General features: G+C 46.1%; 1 protein-coding gene across 1 annotated transcript in view; it reads right to left on the minus strand.

Annotated features, from left to right (window-relative positions):
* DZANK1 (double zinc ribbon and ankyrin repeat domains 1) overlaps window positions 1-13038 on the minus strand; it is a 31424-nt gene extending 18386 nt beyond the window's left edge. The window contains exons 1-8 of the mRNA XM_054397540.1: window positions 12930-13038; window positions 11305-11425; window positions 9881-9998; window positions 8190-8286; window positions 6729-6853; window positions 4552-4637; window positions 3723-3840; window positions 1907-2020 (exon numbers count right to left, since the gene is read on the minus strand). Of these exons, the coding sequence (XP_054253515.1) occupies window positions 1907-2020; window positions 3723-3840; window positions 4552-4637; window positions 6729-6853; window positions 8190-8286; window positions 9881-9998; window positions 11305-11425; window positions 12930-13038 (888 nt within the window). The remainder of the gene's footprint in view (window positions 1-1906; window positions 2021-3722; window positions 3841-4551; window positions 4638-6728; window positions 6854-8189; window positions 8287-9880; window positions 9999-11304; window positions 11426-12929) is intronic.
* Between the last annotated feature and the right edge of the window lie 2852 nt (window positions 13039-15890).

Consider the following 15890-nt stretch of genomic DNA (forward strand, 5'->3'; position numbering starts at 1 on the left):
ATTATTGTTGTTGTTGTTATATACCATGGAGGTGCACTAAAATTTCTTAGCACAGTCACTATCAACAAGGAAATTTCCAACAAAGCTAAGAGTAATGAGCCTGGTCTTTTGATTACTGCCACCAATTAGCCTGTGGTTGTCTTTACACCACCATGAAGGTTGCATAAAACATGAAATTGGAGCCAATGTCTAAAATCTAATTTGACACCAAGGCCTCAGATTGTGGATCATCTTTGTTATCTGACAGTCTTCAGTCAATACTTTCCTTTCAGCATCCTTTGCTTTTCAAATATATTTCCTTGCAGTTATCACAGAACCACAGAATGGTTGAGATTGCAAGTAACCTCTGGAGGTCCAACCCCACCCTGCTACCCAGAGCAGCTTACCCAGGACCATATCTTCAAGGATGGAGACTCCACAACCTCTCTAGGCAACCTGTGCCAGTGCTTGGTCACCCTTATAGTGAAAAAGTGTTTCCTTTATGATCTCTAGAGAGAACCTTCTGTATTTCAGTCTGTGCCCACTGCCTCTGGTCCCGTTACTGGGCACCACTGCAAAGAGCCTGACTCTGTCTTCTTTATTCCCTTCCTTCAGATATTTATGCATATTGATGAGAATCCCCCAAGTCTTCCCTTCCCTAAACATTCTCAGCTCTCACAGCCTTTCCTCCACAAACTCCCATACTTATATTAATGCTTCTTTCTCTAGTATGTCCATGTCTCTCTTGTACTGGAGAGTCCAAAACTGGACACTGTACTCCAGATACAGCCTCACTAGTGCTGAGTATAGGGGAAGGATCACCTCCCTTTACCTGCTGGCACCACAGCATGCAGCAAATGATATGCAGCCCAGCATGTCATTTGACTTATTTGAGCAGACCCCTGAAGAGGCCAAAGTCTGCTCTCCTAAAGTCAGGGGCTGTGATCCTGCATTTTGCCCTTGCTCCTTCCTTTCAGGGTTTTGAATTCCATCATCTCATGGTCTTTGGCAGCCAAAGCTGTTTTTCACCTTCAAAAGCCCAAGAAGCCTTTTCTTCTCTGTAAGTATGAGACTCAGCAGAGCTCCCTTCTTCATTTGAATCAAGCAGTTGTCATCAATCCCTTCCAGGAACCTCTGGATTTTGTTATGTCCTGCTGTGCTGTTCCTCCAGGAGATATTGGAGTGCTTCAAGTCCCTCATGAGGACCAGGACCTGCAAATATAAGCCTACTTCTAGCTGTCTGCAGAAGGCCTCATCCACTGGTTCTTACTGGTCAGTGGTCTAGAGTAGACACCCACTACAATGGCAACCATACAGTCAGGTGAGCCAATCTCCACAACTCTGTAGTCTCAACAAGATCATGGCCCTGGAGTCTCTTTTCAATGGTGTGCTGTGATAGGTCAAGGGGCAATGGATATCAGCTGGAACACAGGAAGTTGCACCTCAACATGAGGACAAACTTCTTCACTCTAAGGGTGACGGAGCACGGGAGCAGGCTACCAAGAGAGGTTGTGGGGGGTCTCCTTCTCTGGAGACTTTCAAGACCTGTCTGGATGCTTTCCTGTGTGACCTGCCCTAGGTGATCCTCCTTGGGCAGGGGGTGTGGACTCAAAGATCTCCAGAGCTCCCTTCCAACCCCTACCGTTCTATGATTCTCTGACCTGGATGAAGGGATGAAGTGAACCCTCGGTAGGTTTGCTGACAATATCCACCTGGACACATTCCTCTGTGATTTCATCTAGGTGACCCTGTTCTAGCAGGGAGGGTTGGATTAGATGATCTCCAGAGGTCCCTTCCAACCCCTACAGTTCTGTGATTCCGTGATACAAACCCAAGCTGGATCAGAGCATTTGTAGCAAAGCCATCTGTCAGAAGAAGGCACGCCAGAAGATAAATTGCTATTTTGTTGTATTTCTTCTCAAATTACCTTTATGCAGCTGTTGGTTTGGGGCTGCAGCTGTGGAGCTTTTGGTGACTCACACACAATGCAAGTGGGAGTATTCGTTGGCACAAGATGTTTGCATTCAAGACACGGAGCCATCTGAAGAAAAAGTCACATTGCAGCATGTTAAGGACTGTAATTAAGTTTACACAGTATCACAGTACCTAAGAGGTTGGAAGGGACCTCCAGAGATCATCAAGTCCAACCCCCCTGCCAGAGCAGGTTCACGTAGGGTAGTCTGCACAGGAATGCGTCCAGGTTGGTTTTGAAAGTCTCCAGAGAGGGAGACTCCACAATCTCTCTGGGCAGCCTGTTCCAGTGCTCTGTCACCCTCACTGTAAAGTAGTTTCTCCTCATGTTGAGGTGCAATCTTCTATGTTCAAGCTTGAACCTGTTGTTTCTTGTCTTATTACTGTGCACCATCAAAAAGAGCCTGGCCCCCTCCATTTGACACCCACCCCTCAGATATTTATAGACATCGATCAGATCCCCTCTCAGTGTTCTATTCTCCAGACAAAACAGCCCCAGGGCTCTCAGTCCCTCTTCATAGGGAAGATTCTCAAGTCCCCTAATCATCCTCGTGCCTTTCCGTTGGACTTTCTCCAGCAGGTCTCTGTCTCTCTTGAACTGGGGAGCCCAAAACTGGACACAGTATTCCAGGTGAGGTCTCACCAGAGCAGAGTAGAGGGGCAGAAGAACCTCCCTAGACCTGCTGGGTACACTTTTCTTGGTGCCCCACAGGATACCATTGGGTCTCTTGGCCACAAGGGCACATTGCTGTCCCATGCAGAACTTGCTGCCCGCTAGGACTCCAAGGTCTTTCTCCATGGAGCTGCTCTCCAGCAGGGCAGCCCCTAGCCTGTTCTGGTGCCTGCTGTCATTCCTCCCCAGATGCAGGACCCTGCACTTGTCCTTATTGAACTTCATGAGGTTTGCCTGCACCCAGCTCTTCAGCCTGTCCAGGTCACGTTGGATGGCAGCACAGCCTGACAGGTGTCAGCCAACCCCCCCCCAGTTTTATATCATCAGCAAACTTGCTGAGGGTACTCTCAATCCCCTCATCCAGGTTGTTGATAAAGATATTGACCAAAACTGGACCCAGTGACGATCCCTGGGGAACACTAGATTATCATGAGATATTTAATATTCTCCTGGTTAGAATCTCCACCAGCAGGGAAGTTACTGGAAACATAGCAAGTGACAGCAAGAGATGCTGATGTTGATATTTAAAGGTCAAAAGCTATTGAGGAAACGTGAAGACAACTGGAAAGAGAATACTTCACTGGCTATTCAAATGTGCCAGAAAGCTGATTAGTTAATTTTTATTAAAATTAAAATTAAATGTCTAGGTAGGTGAAATCCTCCTAATTATGAACCTGATCTAAAGAGGTGGAATAAATTGCACATGCAGGTCCTGAAGATGCGGTGCTTGTTCTTGCAGGTTGAGGGGAAAGCTGAATTTGGCAATGGGGGTTAGAAGAAACTTCTTCACTGAAAAGGCTCCCTGGGAGGAGGTTGAATCCTCATCCTTGGAGGTGTCTCAGTGACACAGAAATGTGGTGCTGAGGGACATGGTTTAGCACCACACTCGGTAGAGTTAGAGAATGGTTGGACTTGATGATCTTAAAGATCTCCTAACTGAAACAATTGGATGATTCTGTGCTAAGAGAAAACAACCAGAATCGAACTTCCAGAATGGAAGTGTGACTACATCATGGTATTGCCATCATTCAGTGCATAATTTGATAAGGAAGTTGGTTTCCCCAAAGATGATCTGTTGAGTGCTATGATGTTTTGCTACCTGTGCTCCTTCAGGGGATGGAAAGCGATTTACTGGCACAGGTGGGATGGGAGATCCACATTCCTGACAGAAGTGAGCCAAGGGGTCAGATAGGCGAGGTGCAGAACAGTGTGGACATCTGAAAAGAAGAGCAAAACTGGCTGAGCTTGGTTTGGGTTTTTACTGCTGCACAATAACAAATGATAATCTGGAATAACAAATAATAACCTGGAATTTATTGTGACAGGACTTAGGCCACTGATTTCTCAGCTGGGGATTCCAAGCTCTGGTGGTCCACCAGACCGTGCCCTAGCGTCCAAGAGCCCTCTACAAGATTCTGAACTCTTAACAGCTTTGCAAGGTAGAAAGCTCTCTGGCTGCCATGGAGTTTCATACTTTCTGCCTCACCATGTGAGTCTCCTGGCACACAATCTGTATCAGGCTTTACTGCTGTAACATGGGAAACCACTGCTGGAGAGCGCATCACCTCTTGCAATACTGATAATCATTTGGTGAGACTATCCTAGGGAGCAGGTTTCACCTGCAGCAGTGAGGGCTGTACTCTAATTTGAAATGACAGCTTTTCCTCTGATCTTACAGCTATTAGGAATTACTTTTTTTTTTAAAGATAAGATAGTTGAAAACTGTGTGTGGTGAAATGGAAATCAAACTATATGCAAGAGAAGTTTCAAAGGCCTGCCTACATCATCATCTCCAGTTACAAACCAGTGTGTGTCATTGCTTTTGTCATTTTTTTTAGAGAGCCCCACAGCATTATCAGCTTGGTTACAAAAGGCAATTGCTGGGATATTTTCCAAGGATAAATATGTTCAAAGGAGAAGTCACTTACCTGAGGAAATGTGTTTCCCTCTGGATCCTTGACATCTGTGTGTTTGCTAAACTTCTCCGGCTAGTCAAGGCAGAAGAACTGGCAAACTAAAATAAAGGTAATTCTTTAGCCTGAAGTAAGTGAATGTTTGCAAAATGCATGGAAGAGTAGCAAAGTTTTTTACAATGAGGATGGCTGAAACACTGAGCCAGGTTGCTTAGAGATGCAGTTAGAAGCCTCATCCCTGGAAACATTCCAGGTCAGGTTGGATGGGTCTCTGAGTAACTTGATATAGTTGGAGATGTTCCTGCTCACTGTAGCAGGGTTGGACTAGATGAGCCTTAAAGGTCCCTTCCAACCCAAACCATTCAGTGATTTTATATGAAAATCAGCTACAGATGTTATTTGGGACAATCATTACTGGAAGGCGTTGCTTTAAGGAGTATGTAATGTAACCACCTAATTCTCCTGTTACAGAATCATAGAATCCACGGAATTCTTTCAGTTGGAAAAGACCTCTAAGATCATTGAGTCCAACTGTCAACCTAACACCACTATGGCCATTAAACCATGTCCCAAAGTGCCAGGTCCACATGTCTCATTCTGCCCTAGTGAGACCATACCTGGAATACTGTGTCCAGTTTTGGGCTCCCCAGTTCAAGAGAGACAGAGACCTGCTGGAGAGAATCCAATGGAGAGCCATGAGGATGCCTTGAGCATCTTCCCTATGAAGAGAGACTGAGAGCCCTGGGGCAGTGTAGTCTTGAGAAGAGATGACTGAGAGGGGATCTGATCAATGCTTCTAAGTATCTGAGGCATGGCTGTCAAGTGGAGGGGGCCAATCTCTTTTTGGTGGTGCACAGTAATAAGACAAGAAATAGTGGATACAAACTTGAACATAGAAGGTTTCACCTCAACATGAGGAGAAACTTCTTTACAGTGAGGGTGACAGAGCACTGGAACAGGCTGTTCAGGGATGTTGTGGAGTCTCCTTCTCTGGAGACTTTCAAAACCCACCTGGATGCATTCCTGTGCAGACTACCCTAAGTGATCCTGCTCTGGCAGGGGGATTGGACTCGATCTCTGGAGGTCCCTTCCACTCTCTAACATTCTATGATTCCATGTTTTTTGAACACCTCTAGGGATGGTGACATTAGCTGCATTAAGAATTCAAGCTTCTTCCAAGAAATCTAAATCAGTGTCTCACTATTTACTTCCAATTAATGAATAATAAATATTCAATTTTAAATAATTAATAATGAATACTAAATTCTAAATATCAGCTTGAGCCAGTAATGTGCCCTTGTGACCAGGAAGGCCAAGGGTATTCTGGGATACATTGAGAAAAGAGCCACCAGCAGGAGGCTTGCCTCCCTCTTTACTCCCTGCTAGTGAGGCCACACCTGGAGTATTGTGTCCAGTTCTGGGCTCACCAGTTCAAGAGAGACAGGGAATTACTGGAGAGAGTCCAATGGAAGGCCATGAACATACTAAGGGAACTGGAGCATCTACTTTACAAGGCAAAGCTGAGAGACCTGGAGCTGTTTAGCCTGGAGAAGACTGAGAGGTGATCTCATCAATGCTTATTAATATCTAAAGGGTGGAGGCCAAGAGGATGGGGCTGGACTTTTTTCAGTGGTGTCCAGTGACTGGACAAGGGGCAGTGGGTACAAACCAGAACAGGAGGTTTCACTTAAACCTAAGGAAAAACTTTTTTCCTTCAAGGGTGCTGGTGCCCTGGAGCAGACTGCCCAGAGAGGGTGTGGAGTCTTCCTCTCTGGAGACTTTCAAAAGCTGCTGGGTGACCCTTTTTTAGCAGGGGGAGCTGAACTAAATGATCTCTGGAAGTTCCTTCCAATCCCCACCATTCTGCGATACTCTGATTCTGTAGCTTACCAACATAAGTGTTTGCTAATTGCAGACTGAGTAACCTAATAGAAGAGAATTGGTAGGAAGGCAGGCATTGGTAATTTGCTTTGCCTGGTTTTGTCCTAACTGATAGCCCTGCACTGCTTTGGGTATTCCTATTCCACTGTGTAAGTTTACATTGCTGCTGTATAATACAGCCCCAAAGCATTAATTTCTGAGAGATTAGATGAGAATGATCACAAATTTCTTTTTTTGTTTGTTTTGGTTTGGTTTAGTGCTCAGTTCTGATGACAGCCTTTTACAGCTGTCCTCAACACCCCTTTGCTTACCTGCAATGACTCTGTTGGCAATGCTGAGAGGGATCCATCTCTGTGCTCTGTTGCTTCCAAATGACTGACAAGCAACTTTGGCCCACGCAGAGACCTGTGAGTAATCTTTCTTTCTGTTTCCAAGTCTAAAATTACAATCCTCTTATTATACTGTCATTCACTTCATGCTGTTAACATATATCTTCATTGCATACTCTTGTTTTAAATTCCAATAGTTAGCATACATAAAAAATGTACTTGATAGCCAGATTTTTGATTCAAATACACTGCATGGAATTACAGGAAATGAAACTAGAAAAAAAACCCTCATTCCTACCTAGTTTTCTTTACTTTTGAATTTCTTCCTGCAAGAAAACCCCCAGCTCCTAAGAGTAAATTAATTTGTAACCATTAATATGATTCCCTGCTCTCAAGACAGTCCCATTGCTGTTATCATAGAACACCAGGCTTTATTTGTAGTGAAAAATCTGGGTTAAGCTTTCATTTCTGCTTTGGGGATTTATTGTGGAGTTGTACTGCAAGCAAACACCAGTCAAGAACTCTCTAAACCCTCTGCAGTGCCACCCATTTAACAGCATATTTTGGCACAAAGGGAAAGATGGTGAGGGCTTTTTTATGCTGCTGAGGAAATGAATGACATCTTAATAGGTGTTTAAGAGCTAATGTGAAATGTATGGAAGGTGATTTTTATTCTGCATTAGCAGCTGTCATGGTTTGAGGCTGGGTGCCTTTACGAAACCACAAAGAAGTCTTCCAGGAGGACCTGAGAGGTCCAGGGAGAGTGTAATTTTTTGCTGTTTCATTCCCACAGTGCCTGCAGCTCCCATTTGTAAGGGGACAGCACACGCTGTTCCTTCCCCTTTTTCCCCCCTCCCTCTCTGCTCCTCGGTGCATGCTTGGAGCCTTATTCCAGTTAGGTGCTGGGGAGTGAGGCCTGGTTTGGTCTCACTCATGCTGCCAGTTTGGGCATGGAGGGGCCTGGCTTGTCCTGGAACTGGGGAGCTGAATTGGCAGTTGTGTCACTTGAGCATAGGGGGGTGCAAAAAGGCTTAGTATGGTGGGGGGAGGCATTCAGGCCTGAGATTTTGGTCTGATTTGGAGGGAGTTTTGGCCTAAGGAGGTTTTGGAGAACCGTGGCCTATGGATTTCTTTGTATTTTATATGTCTTGCACTGAAGCATGTAGTTTATGAATAGCATTTTCATTTAAACTTTCTAATTCTATCCAGTCCTCATGTGGAGTATTTTCTTTAACTACTTTGAGAAGAGTTAGAGAGCTCTGTCTCACTCCTTAAACTGAGACAGCAGTGTTGAGGAACTGAAATTGGAATTCCCAGAGGATGTTCTGTCTTCTGAGACAGTTTTAAAACTCCCCATAGGCTACCAGTGCTATAAAAGAAAAAATTCACACCATTTTAAACTAAGACAGAAGGCTAGTTCAGTTTTCTGAAGTAATACTATACCTTGAAAATCTTGGGGTGCTTCACTCCAGGCAGGCTTGATTTGCAAATTCACTCGATTCTTCTTTGGTTTTGTAGTCAATGTTCCACCTTCCCCCTCCTAAAAAGAAATTCCATTTTAATTCCAAGTGAGGTTTTGGGGTTTGCTCAAATCTTCTTTTGCTATAGCTGTTTCTTATGATTTTAGAAGAAGGAGGTTTCTATGCAAGCATTAGAAACTCTTCAGTTAGAAATGTAATTTTTAAATGTTTGACTTGATGATAAAAGACCAGGGGCAAATGGGAAAAATTGGAGAAAGTATTTTTTAAATGCTTGACTTCGACTCCTAGATTCATAGAATGGTTTGGTTTGGAAGGGACCTTAAAGATGACCTACTTCTGACCCCCCATGCCATGGCCAGGGACACCTTCTGCTAGACCAGGTTGCTCAAGGTTTCATCCAACCTGGCCTTGAACAGTTTCAGGGAGGGGGCATCCATGACCTCCCTGGGCAACCTGTTCCAGTGTCTCACTACCTTCACTGTAAAGAATTTCTTCCTAATCTCCAGTCTAAATCTCCCCTCTTCCAGCTTAAAGCCATTCCCCCTCATCCTAGCACTGCAAACCCTTGTGAAAAGTCCCTCCCCAGCTTTCTTGTAGCCCCCTTCAGGTACTGGAAGGCTGCTATAAGGTCTTTCCAGAGCCTCCTCTTCTCCAGGCTGAACAGCCCTGACTCTCATAGCCTGTCCCCACAGGGGAGGTGCTCCAGCCCTCTGATCATCTTTGTAGCCTCCTCTGGATCTGCTCCAGCAGTTCAATGTCCTTCTTGTGTTGGGGGCACAGAACTGGACACAGTACTCCAGGTGGGGTCTCACAAGAGCAGAGCAGGGGGGCAGAATCACCTCCTCATCCTGCTGGTCACACTTCTTTTGATGCAGTCCAGACCATGGTTGCCTTCTGAGCTGCCAGTGACCATTGCTGGCTCATGTTGAGCTCTTCATCAGCTGACACCCCCAAGGCTTTCTCCTCAAGACTGTTCTCAAGCCACTCCTCACCCAGCTTGTATTTGTACTTGGGATTGCCCTGACACAGGTGTAGAACCTTCCGCTTGGCCTTGTTGAACTTCATGAGGTTTGCCTGCACCCAGCTCTCAGCCTGTCCAGGTCACGTTGGATGGCTGCACAGCCTGACAGGTGTCAGCCAACCCCCCCTCAGTTTTGTATCATCAGCAAACTTGCTGAGGGTACTCTCAATCCCCTCATCCAGGTCATTAATAAAGATGTTGAACAAAACTGGGCCCAGTACTGATCCCTGGGGAACTCCAGTTGGTCATTGCTGTAGAGGGCCACACCCCCTCCCCTTCTTCCCTGCCTGTCTTTCCTAAGGAGCTTGCACCCATCTAAGGCCACACTCCAGTCATGGGAGCCATCCCACCATGTCTCAGCAATGCCAATGACGTCAGAGCCCTGCAGGCATGCCCACATCTGTAGCTCTGGTGACATCCTCTTATATAAGACCAGCTAAAAACAGGAAAAATAAGAAAAAACAAGATGGGTGCCCTGGAATTTGTCATATTACAAAAATGACCAAGGCATCAAAGATGGGCAGAGACAGAAAATAAAATATATTAAAAGTCTAGGCAGCCAAGGTTTCATCTTTAAGTAATATCTACAATATTTTATGTTCACACCAGGGGTTAGGATTGCTAAAACTTACCTGTGTGGTGCTATCTTTTAGGAAATTCTTGGTGTTATCTTCAACAGAGCAAAGGATGTTTGGTTGCTTGTACTCTACCAGAAACACCTTTGTTACAACTGTGCTCTTCCTGCAGTCCCTGAAAAGCAAGGTTCACAAAGCTACCTGCAGGCCACAAAGCCATGTACAGCAGCAAGGCGATCACTGATGAACGTGGATCATCTCTTTCAAGCTTGCAAGTCATTTTTTTCAAGTGGTAAGTATAAATCCTGGGAAATATTCTCAGGAATTCCTGGTTTTCTTTTTTCTCGGGGTGGGGGAGGGTTAGGAGGTTTTTCAGTTTGCTTGTTTTGTTTTGTTTGGGTTTTTTAAGTTTAAAATGTGCATAATAATAAGTTACCAATACAATCACAGAATCACAGAATGGTTTGGGTTGGAAGGGACCTTACAGATCATCTAGTTCCATCTCCCCCCGCCATGGGCACTAGAGCAGGTTGCTCAAAGCCTGATCCAACCTTGCCTTGAGTACTGCCAGGTAGGAGGCATCCACAGCCTCCTGGGCAGTCTGTTCCAGTGTCTCACCACCATTGTGCTGAAGAACTTCTTCCTAAGATCCAGTCTAAACCTACTCTCCCTCAACTTCAAACCATTCCCCCTTCTCCTATTGCTAGACACCCTTATGAAAAGTCCCTCTCCAGCCTTCCTGTAGGATCCCTTGGGTATTGGAAGGCAGCTATAAGGTCCCCCTGGAGTCTTTTCTTCGCCATGCTGAACAACCTCAGAGGGAGAAGGAGGAGGAAGAGAAAGAGAAAGGAGTCTCTTGGAAAATCGTGTTCCTCAGCACCACATCTCTGCATTGGGTGGTGTCTGTTCCAGTCTTTGAGAACCCTTTCAGCTAAGAAGTTTCTTCTAATCTCCAACCTAAACCTCCTCTGGTACAACTTCAGGCCATTTCCTCTCCTATCACTTGTTCCTAAGGACAAGAGACTAACACCCACCTGGCTCCAGCTTCCTTTCATGGAGTTGTAGAGAGCAATGAAGTCTCCCCTCAGCTCTCCTTTTCTCCATGCTAAACAACCCAGGTTCCCTCAGCTGCTCTTCACAAGACCTGTTCTCCAGACCCACTCCAGCACCTCAATGTCTTCCTTGTAATGAGGGTCCCAAAACTGAACCCAGGACTCAAGGTGTGGCCTCACCAGTGCTGAGTAGAGGGGGAAAAAATCCCTTCCCTGATCCCGCTGGCCACACTATTCCTGATCCAGGCCAGGATGCTGTTGGCCTTCTTGGCCACCTGGGCACAAGCTGGCTCATGTTCAGCTGGTTGTGGATCAACACCCCTAAGTCTTTCTTTGCTCAGCATCTTTCCAGCCACTCTTCCTCAAACCTGGAGCATTCATGGGGTTGTTGTGATTGAAAATATGACTAAAATAACCCAGGATACTTACTTTGTAACTGCCAGTGCCTTTACCATTATTTTCCCAACTGGTAGTATGATAGGACCTTTATACTTAAAAGTGCTACATTCTCCATAGCCAGGTTTCCTGATGAGTTCTGGCTTACTTCCATCTAAAGTGTAATATATAGAGACCTCAGGTGTATCTGAAAGACACAAAGAGAGCACTTAGCCAAACTTCATTCAGTGTGTGAAAGGCAATCTATATGCCTCCAAGTAGTCACTGTGGTGCTTGATTTTTTTTCCCACAGAAAGCATCTCCAGAGATGATTGAATATTTGGGTGTTGTAGGGTTAAATTTGCCCCCCCCCAACAAGTGGAGATTCACTCCCAAAATGGGAATTTACCCCAGAATAAATCACCAGACTGGCTCAGAAGTTTGGAAGCAAAATAAAGTTAGATTTGCAAAATGGACTAAATATTAAATTATCTAAGGTGGTAAGACATGTATGGAATATATATTTACATATATTCACAATTCAACAACCCCAGAAACACTCCCTTATACAAATTCAGCTCTTCTGCCCTCTGTACAGAAAATCAATAGCTCTTCCCCCTGTTCCTACCCCTGTACAAGGGAAAGAGAGAAAGCAGAGAGAAAGCCCTGATGCTGCTTAGCCATGACAAGAATCTCAGCCAAGCTCAGCGAAGCCAAGCAAAAGCCAAAGCACCACAGGATCACAGGATGTTAGGGGTTGGAAGGGACCTCCAAAGATCGAGTCCAACCCCCTCTGCCAGAGCAGGACCAGAGAATCTAGCACAGGTCACACAGAAACACATCCAGATGGGTCTTGAAAGTCTCCAGAGCAGGAGACTCCACAACCTCTCTGGGGAGCCTGTTCCACTGCTCTGTGAGCCTCACAGTGAAGAAGTTCCTCCTCATATTGAGGTGGAACCTCCTGTGCTGTAGTTTATATCCACGAGCCAGAGTGAAGAAGAGAGCAAGACAAGCTGTACTGCAAAAATAGAAGATTTTCAACAAGCCAATGGAATGATATTAATCTATCTATTGGTATCATTCTGTGTCCAATCCCTAACATGATTTATCTTTTCCTCAAAGTCTCTAGAAAATGCCTATTTACAATTAACGTCTGAGCTAGGTACTAGCTCAAACTGTCACACTGGGACCAAAACTGTGCCTCCCATGAAAAATGACTTCTTCAAGAAACACAGTTTCAGGCTAAGCAATATTTCCTTTCCTTTCTGCAGTGGCTTTGTATGAAAACATTGCAGCACCTACTTGCTTCTGATGACAGCAAAGATATTTTCTTCCACGGTGAAAGGTGACACATCAAATACTATGGAAAAATTTTGGGATGAGCTACTTTCAAGCACGTCTCAAAGCAAATTGCAACAGCTTAAAGAGCTTGATCATGGAAGCTATTAAGGCTGCTGACAACATATGAAATAACTCATGGGTCAATAATAGTGTTTGAAAGCAGAAAAATAAGTGCAAGTATATTCGGTGTATCAAAACATGGCTAATTTTTTAAGTTCCTTAATCAAATAGATGCTCCTAAAAATCATAATTAGATGGAAATAAAAGTATAGAGGCTACAAGTTTCAAATGAAGACCTAAGGAAAGGTTTTACATGGAGCCAAAGCTCTTATTCATACCTGATTTTATTTCTATGAAGGTATTTGTGTCTATTTCCCATTTAGCCTTCCCTGGAAGAGGGATTCGAAGTGGTATGACCTGAGGAACAGAAACGGAGCCAGCTGTCATTTTACCCAGCAGTGACCTCTGAAAGACAAAAAGGCAGATGATAATTTTTCTCAGCAGAAGAATGCATTGAGCAATGTGGTCTTTTCATCTAAGAACTTCCCTTCATTTAGTCGTAAATTTGTAGAATTCTTTTGTTTGTAAAAGACCTTCAAGATCATCAAGCCCAACCATTCTCTAACTCTACCAAGGCTGGGGCTAAACCATGTCCCTCAGCACCACATCTCTGTGTCACTGACACCTCCAGGGGTGGGGATTCAACCATTTCCCTGGGCGACCTATTTCACTCATTGAGAACCATTTCAGCAAAGAAGGGAGTTGTAGAGAGCAATGAGGTCTCCCCTCAGCCTCCTTTTCTCCAGACTAACCCCCCCCCAGTTCCCTCAGCTGCTCCTCTCTCTGTTTCCCAGACCCTTCACCAGCTTTATTGCCCTTCTTCAGACATGCTCCAGCACGTCAGTGTCCTTCTTGATGTGAGTGCCCTAAAACTGAACCCAGGTCTCAAGGACTCATACCAGTACAGAGGGACAATCCTTTCCCTGGTCCTGCTGGTCACACTATTCCTTATCCAGGCCAGCATGCCATTTGCCCTCTGGCCACCTGGGCACACACTGGCTCATGTTCAGCCAGCTCTCAACCAGCACACCCATGTCTTTCTCTTAAATATGTGAACACTGCATACTTTAAGCTGTTAGATGTCTTTGCATGAGCCTTGCATTGAAAAGGAGGAAGATCCTAATGACCACCACCCCACCTCCACCTTATTCTCCTGTTTCAGAACTGCGAGCAAAGCCTGAGATGTGCACCATCACTTTCAGCCCACTTTGGCCTCCCCTGCTCTATTCTGATTGCCATGGAGTCAAATGAAAGGGATTTAACATCATCAGCAACAGATGAGAGGAGTGACAGTGAAGTATCTTCCACGCTCATCATGGCAGGTGGGGAACCAGCCTCTTGTTTCATTGTGGCCACCTGAATATCTACAAGATGTCCTGAAAAGGACTGAAGCTCTTGTTGAAGCTTATCTCAGCTATCTGCTGTGTTAAGAAGTAGCAACAAAGCAGGAGCCAAGCATGACTTATCATGATTTACATAGTCATTATCACCACACACCTCAAGAACGAAAAATTGCATTTAGATATGATAGCACTTTGCAATAAAATGCACACTACAGATCCTGAGGATTGATACTCAGGGCCAGGAAACATGTCTGCACTCGAAGGATTTGATTTCATAACCAAACCTTCAATCCTCCAGAACTGTCTCTTGCACTGCTCATCAAAGCAGGCAGTAATGATTCACTGGGGGAGGTGTTTGTTAGGCCATGCTCTCAGTGGGGCCACGCTGAGGTAGCACAGAATTGCAGAATGGTAGGGATTGGAAAGGACCTCTGGAGGTCAAGTCCCCTTGCCCTCCTAGAGTAGGTTCACCTAGAGTAGGTTGCAGAAGAATGCATCCAGGTGGGTTTCGAAAGTCTCCAGAAAAAGAGACTCCACAGCCTGTTTCAGTGCTCCAGCACCTCCAAAAAAGTTTTTCGTCATGTTTAAGTGAAACCTTCTGTCTTCCAGTTTGTGCCTACTGCCCCTTGGTCCTGTAGCCCAGCCCTACATCTTCTTGACCTCTGCTCTTTACCTACTGATCAGCAGTGATAGGATCCCCTCTGTCTGATCTTCTCCAGGCTAAACAGCTCTCAGCCTCTCCTAGTAAGAGAGATGCTCCAGGCCCATCAGCATCTTCGTGGGCCTCCGATGGGTTCTCTCCAGTAGTTCCCTGTCCTTCCTGAACTAGGAAGCCCAGAACTGGACACAGTATTCCAGGTGAGGCTCCCCAGGGCAGAGTAGACAGGGAGGAGAACCTCCCTCAACCTGCTGGCCACAGGGCTGCCTGAAGCAGCAATCTCCTTGGCTGCCTGCAACAGCAGCTTGGGAGCATGGACAATTCTCAGTCAGTGTCTCATGCAGTAACATGGGAGACCTTTACCTGACATGAGGGGACAGAGAATGGTTTTCCTAAAGGACCTGCCTGCTCCTGGCATCCCTGGGCCAAAAGCACAACACCCATTTCAGCCTTCAGAGAGCCCATCCCTGGGAGGACACAACCTGCCCTGTCAGTGTCCCCAGCATGCTTGGACTCTGCCCTAGAACAGGCTTTGTCCTGCCTGCCCTCGCCCTGACAGATCACCTCATGTCACAGCCCATGACATTACTGCTGGACCCATTCCATTACTGCTGGACAACCCCTGTCATCCTGCTTGATCCTGCTACACAGCCCTGCCCACTTGGTCTCTGCTGCTGAGGTCCTTGTGCACCCTACTTGATCCCACTTTGCCCCATAGCCTTGCCCACCCCACTTGATCCCTGCTCCTGAGGCCCTTGCTCAGCCCACTTGACCCTACCCCACAGCACTGCTGTCCCCACCCGATCCCTGCCCTTCCCACTGGATCCCTGCTATAGAGCTTTGAACCCATCTCACAGCCCTGCCCTCCCCACTCAATCCCTGCTCCTAAGGCCCTTGCTCACCTCACTCGATCCCACCCCACAGCCCTGTAGTTCCCACCCAATTCCTGCCCTTCCCACTTGATCCCTGCTATAGAGCTTTGCTCACCTCACTTGAACCCACCTCACAGCCCTACCCTCCCCACTCGGTTCCCTGCTCCCGAGGCCCTTGCTCATCTCACTCCATCCCTGCTCCCGAGGCCCTTGCTCATCTCACTCCATCCCTGCTCCCGAGGCCCTTGCTCACCTCACTCCATCCCTGCTCCCGAGGCCCTTGCTCACCTCACTCCATCCCTGCTCCCGAGGCCCTTGCTCATCTCACTCCATCCCTGCTCCCGAGGCCCTTGCTCATCTCACTCC

The sequence above is a fragment of the Indicator indicator genome, chromosome 2 (assembly GCF_027791375.1).
Source record: "Indicator indicator isolate 239-I01 chromosome 2, UM_Iind_1.1, whole genome shotgun sequence".
Lineage (NCBI taxonomy): Eukaryota > Metazoa > Chordata > Aves > Piciformes > Indicatoridae > Indicator > Indicator indicator.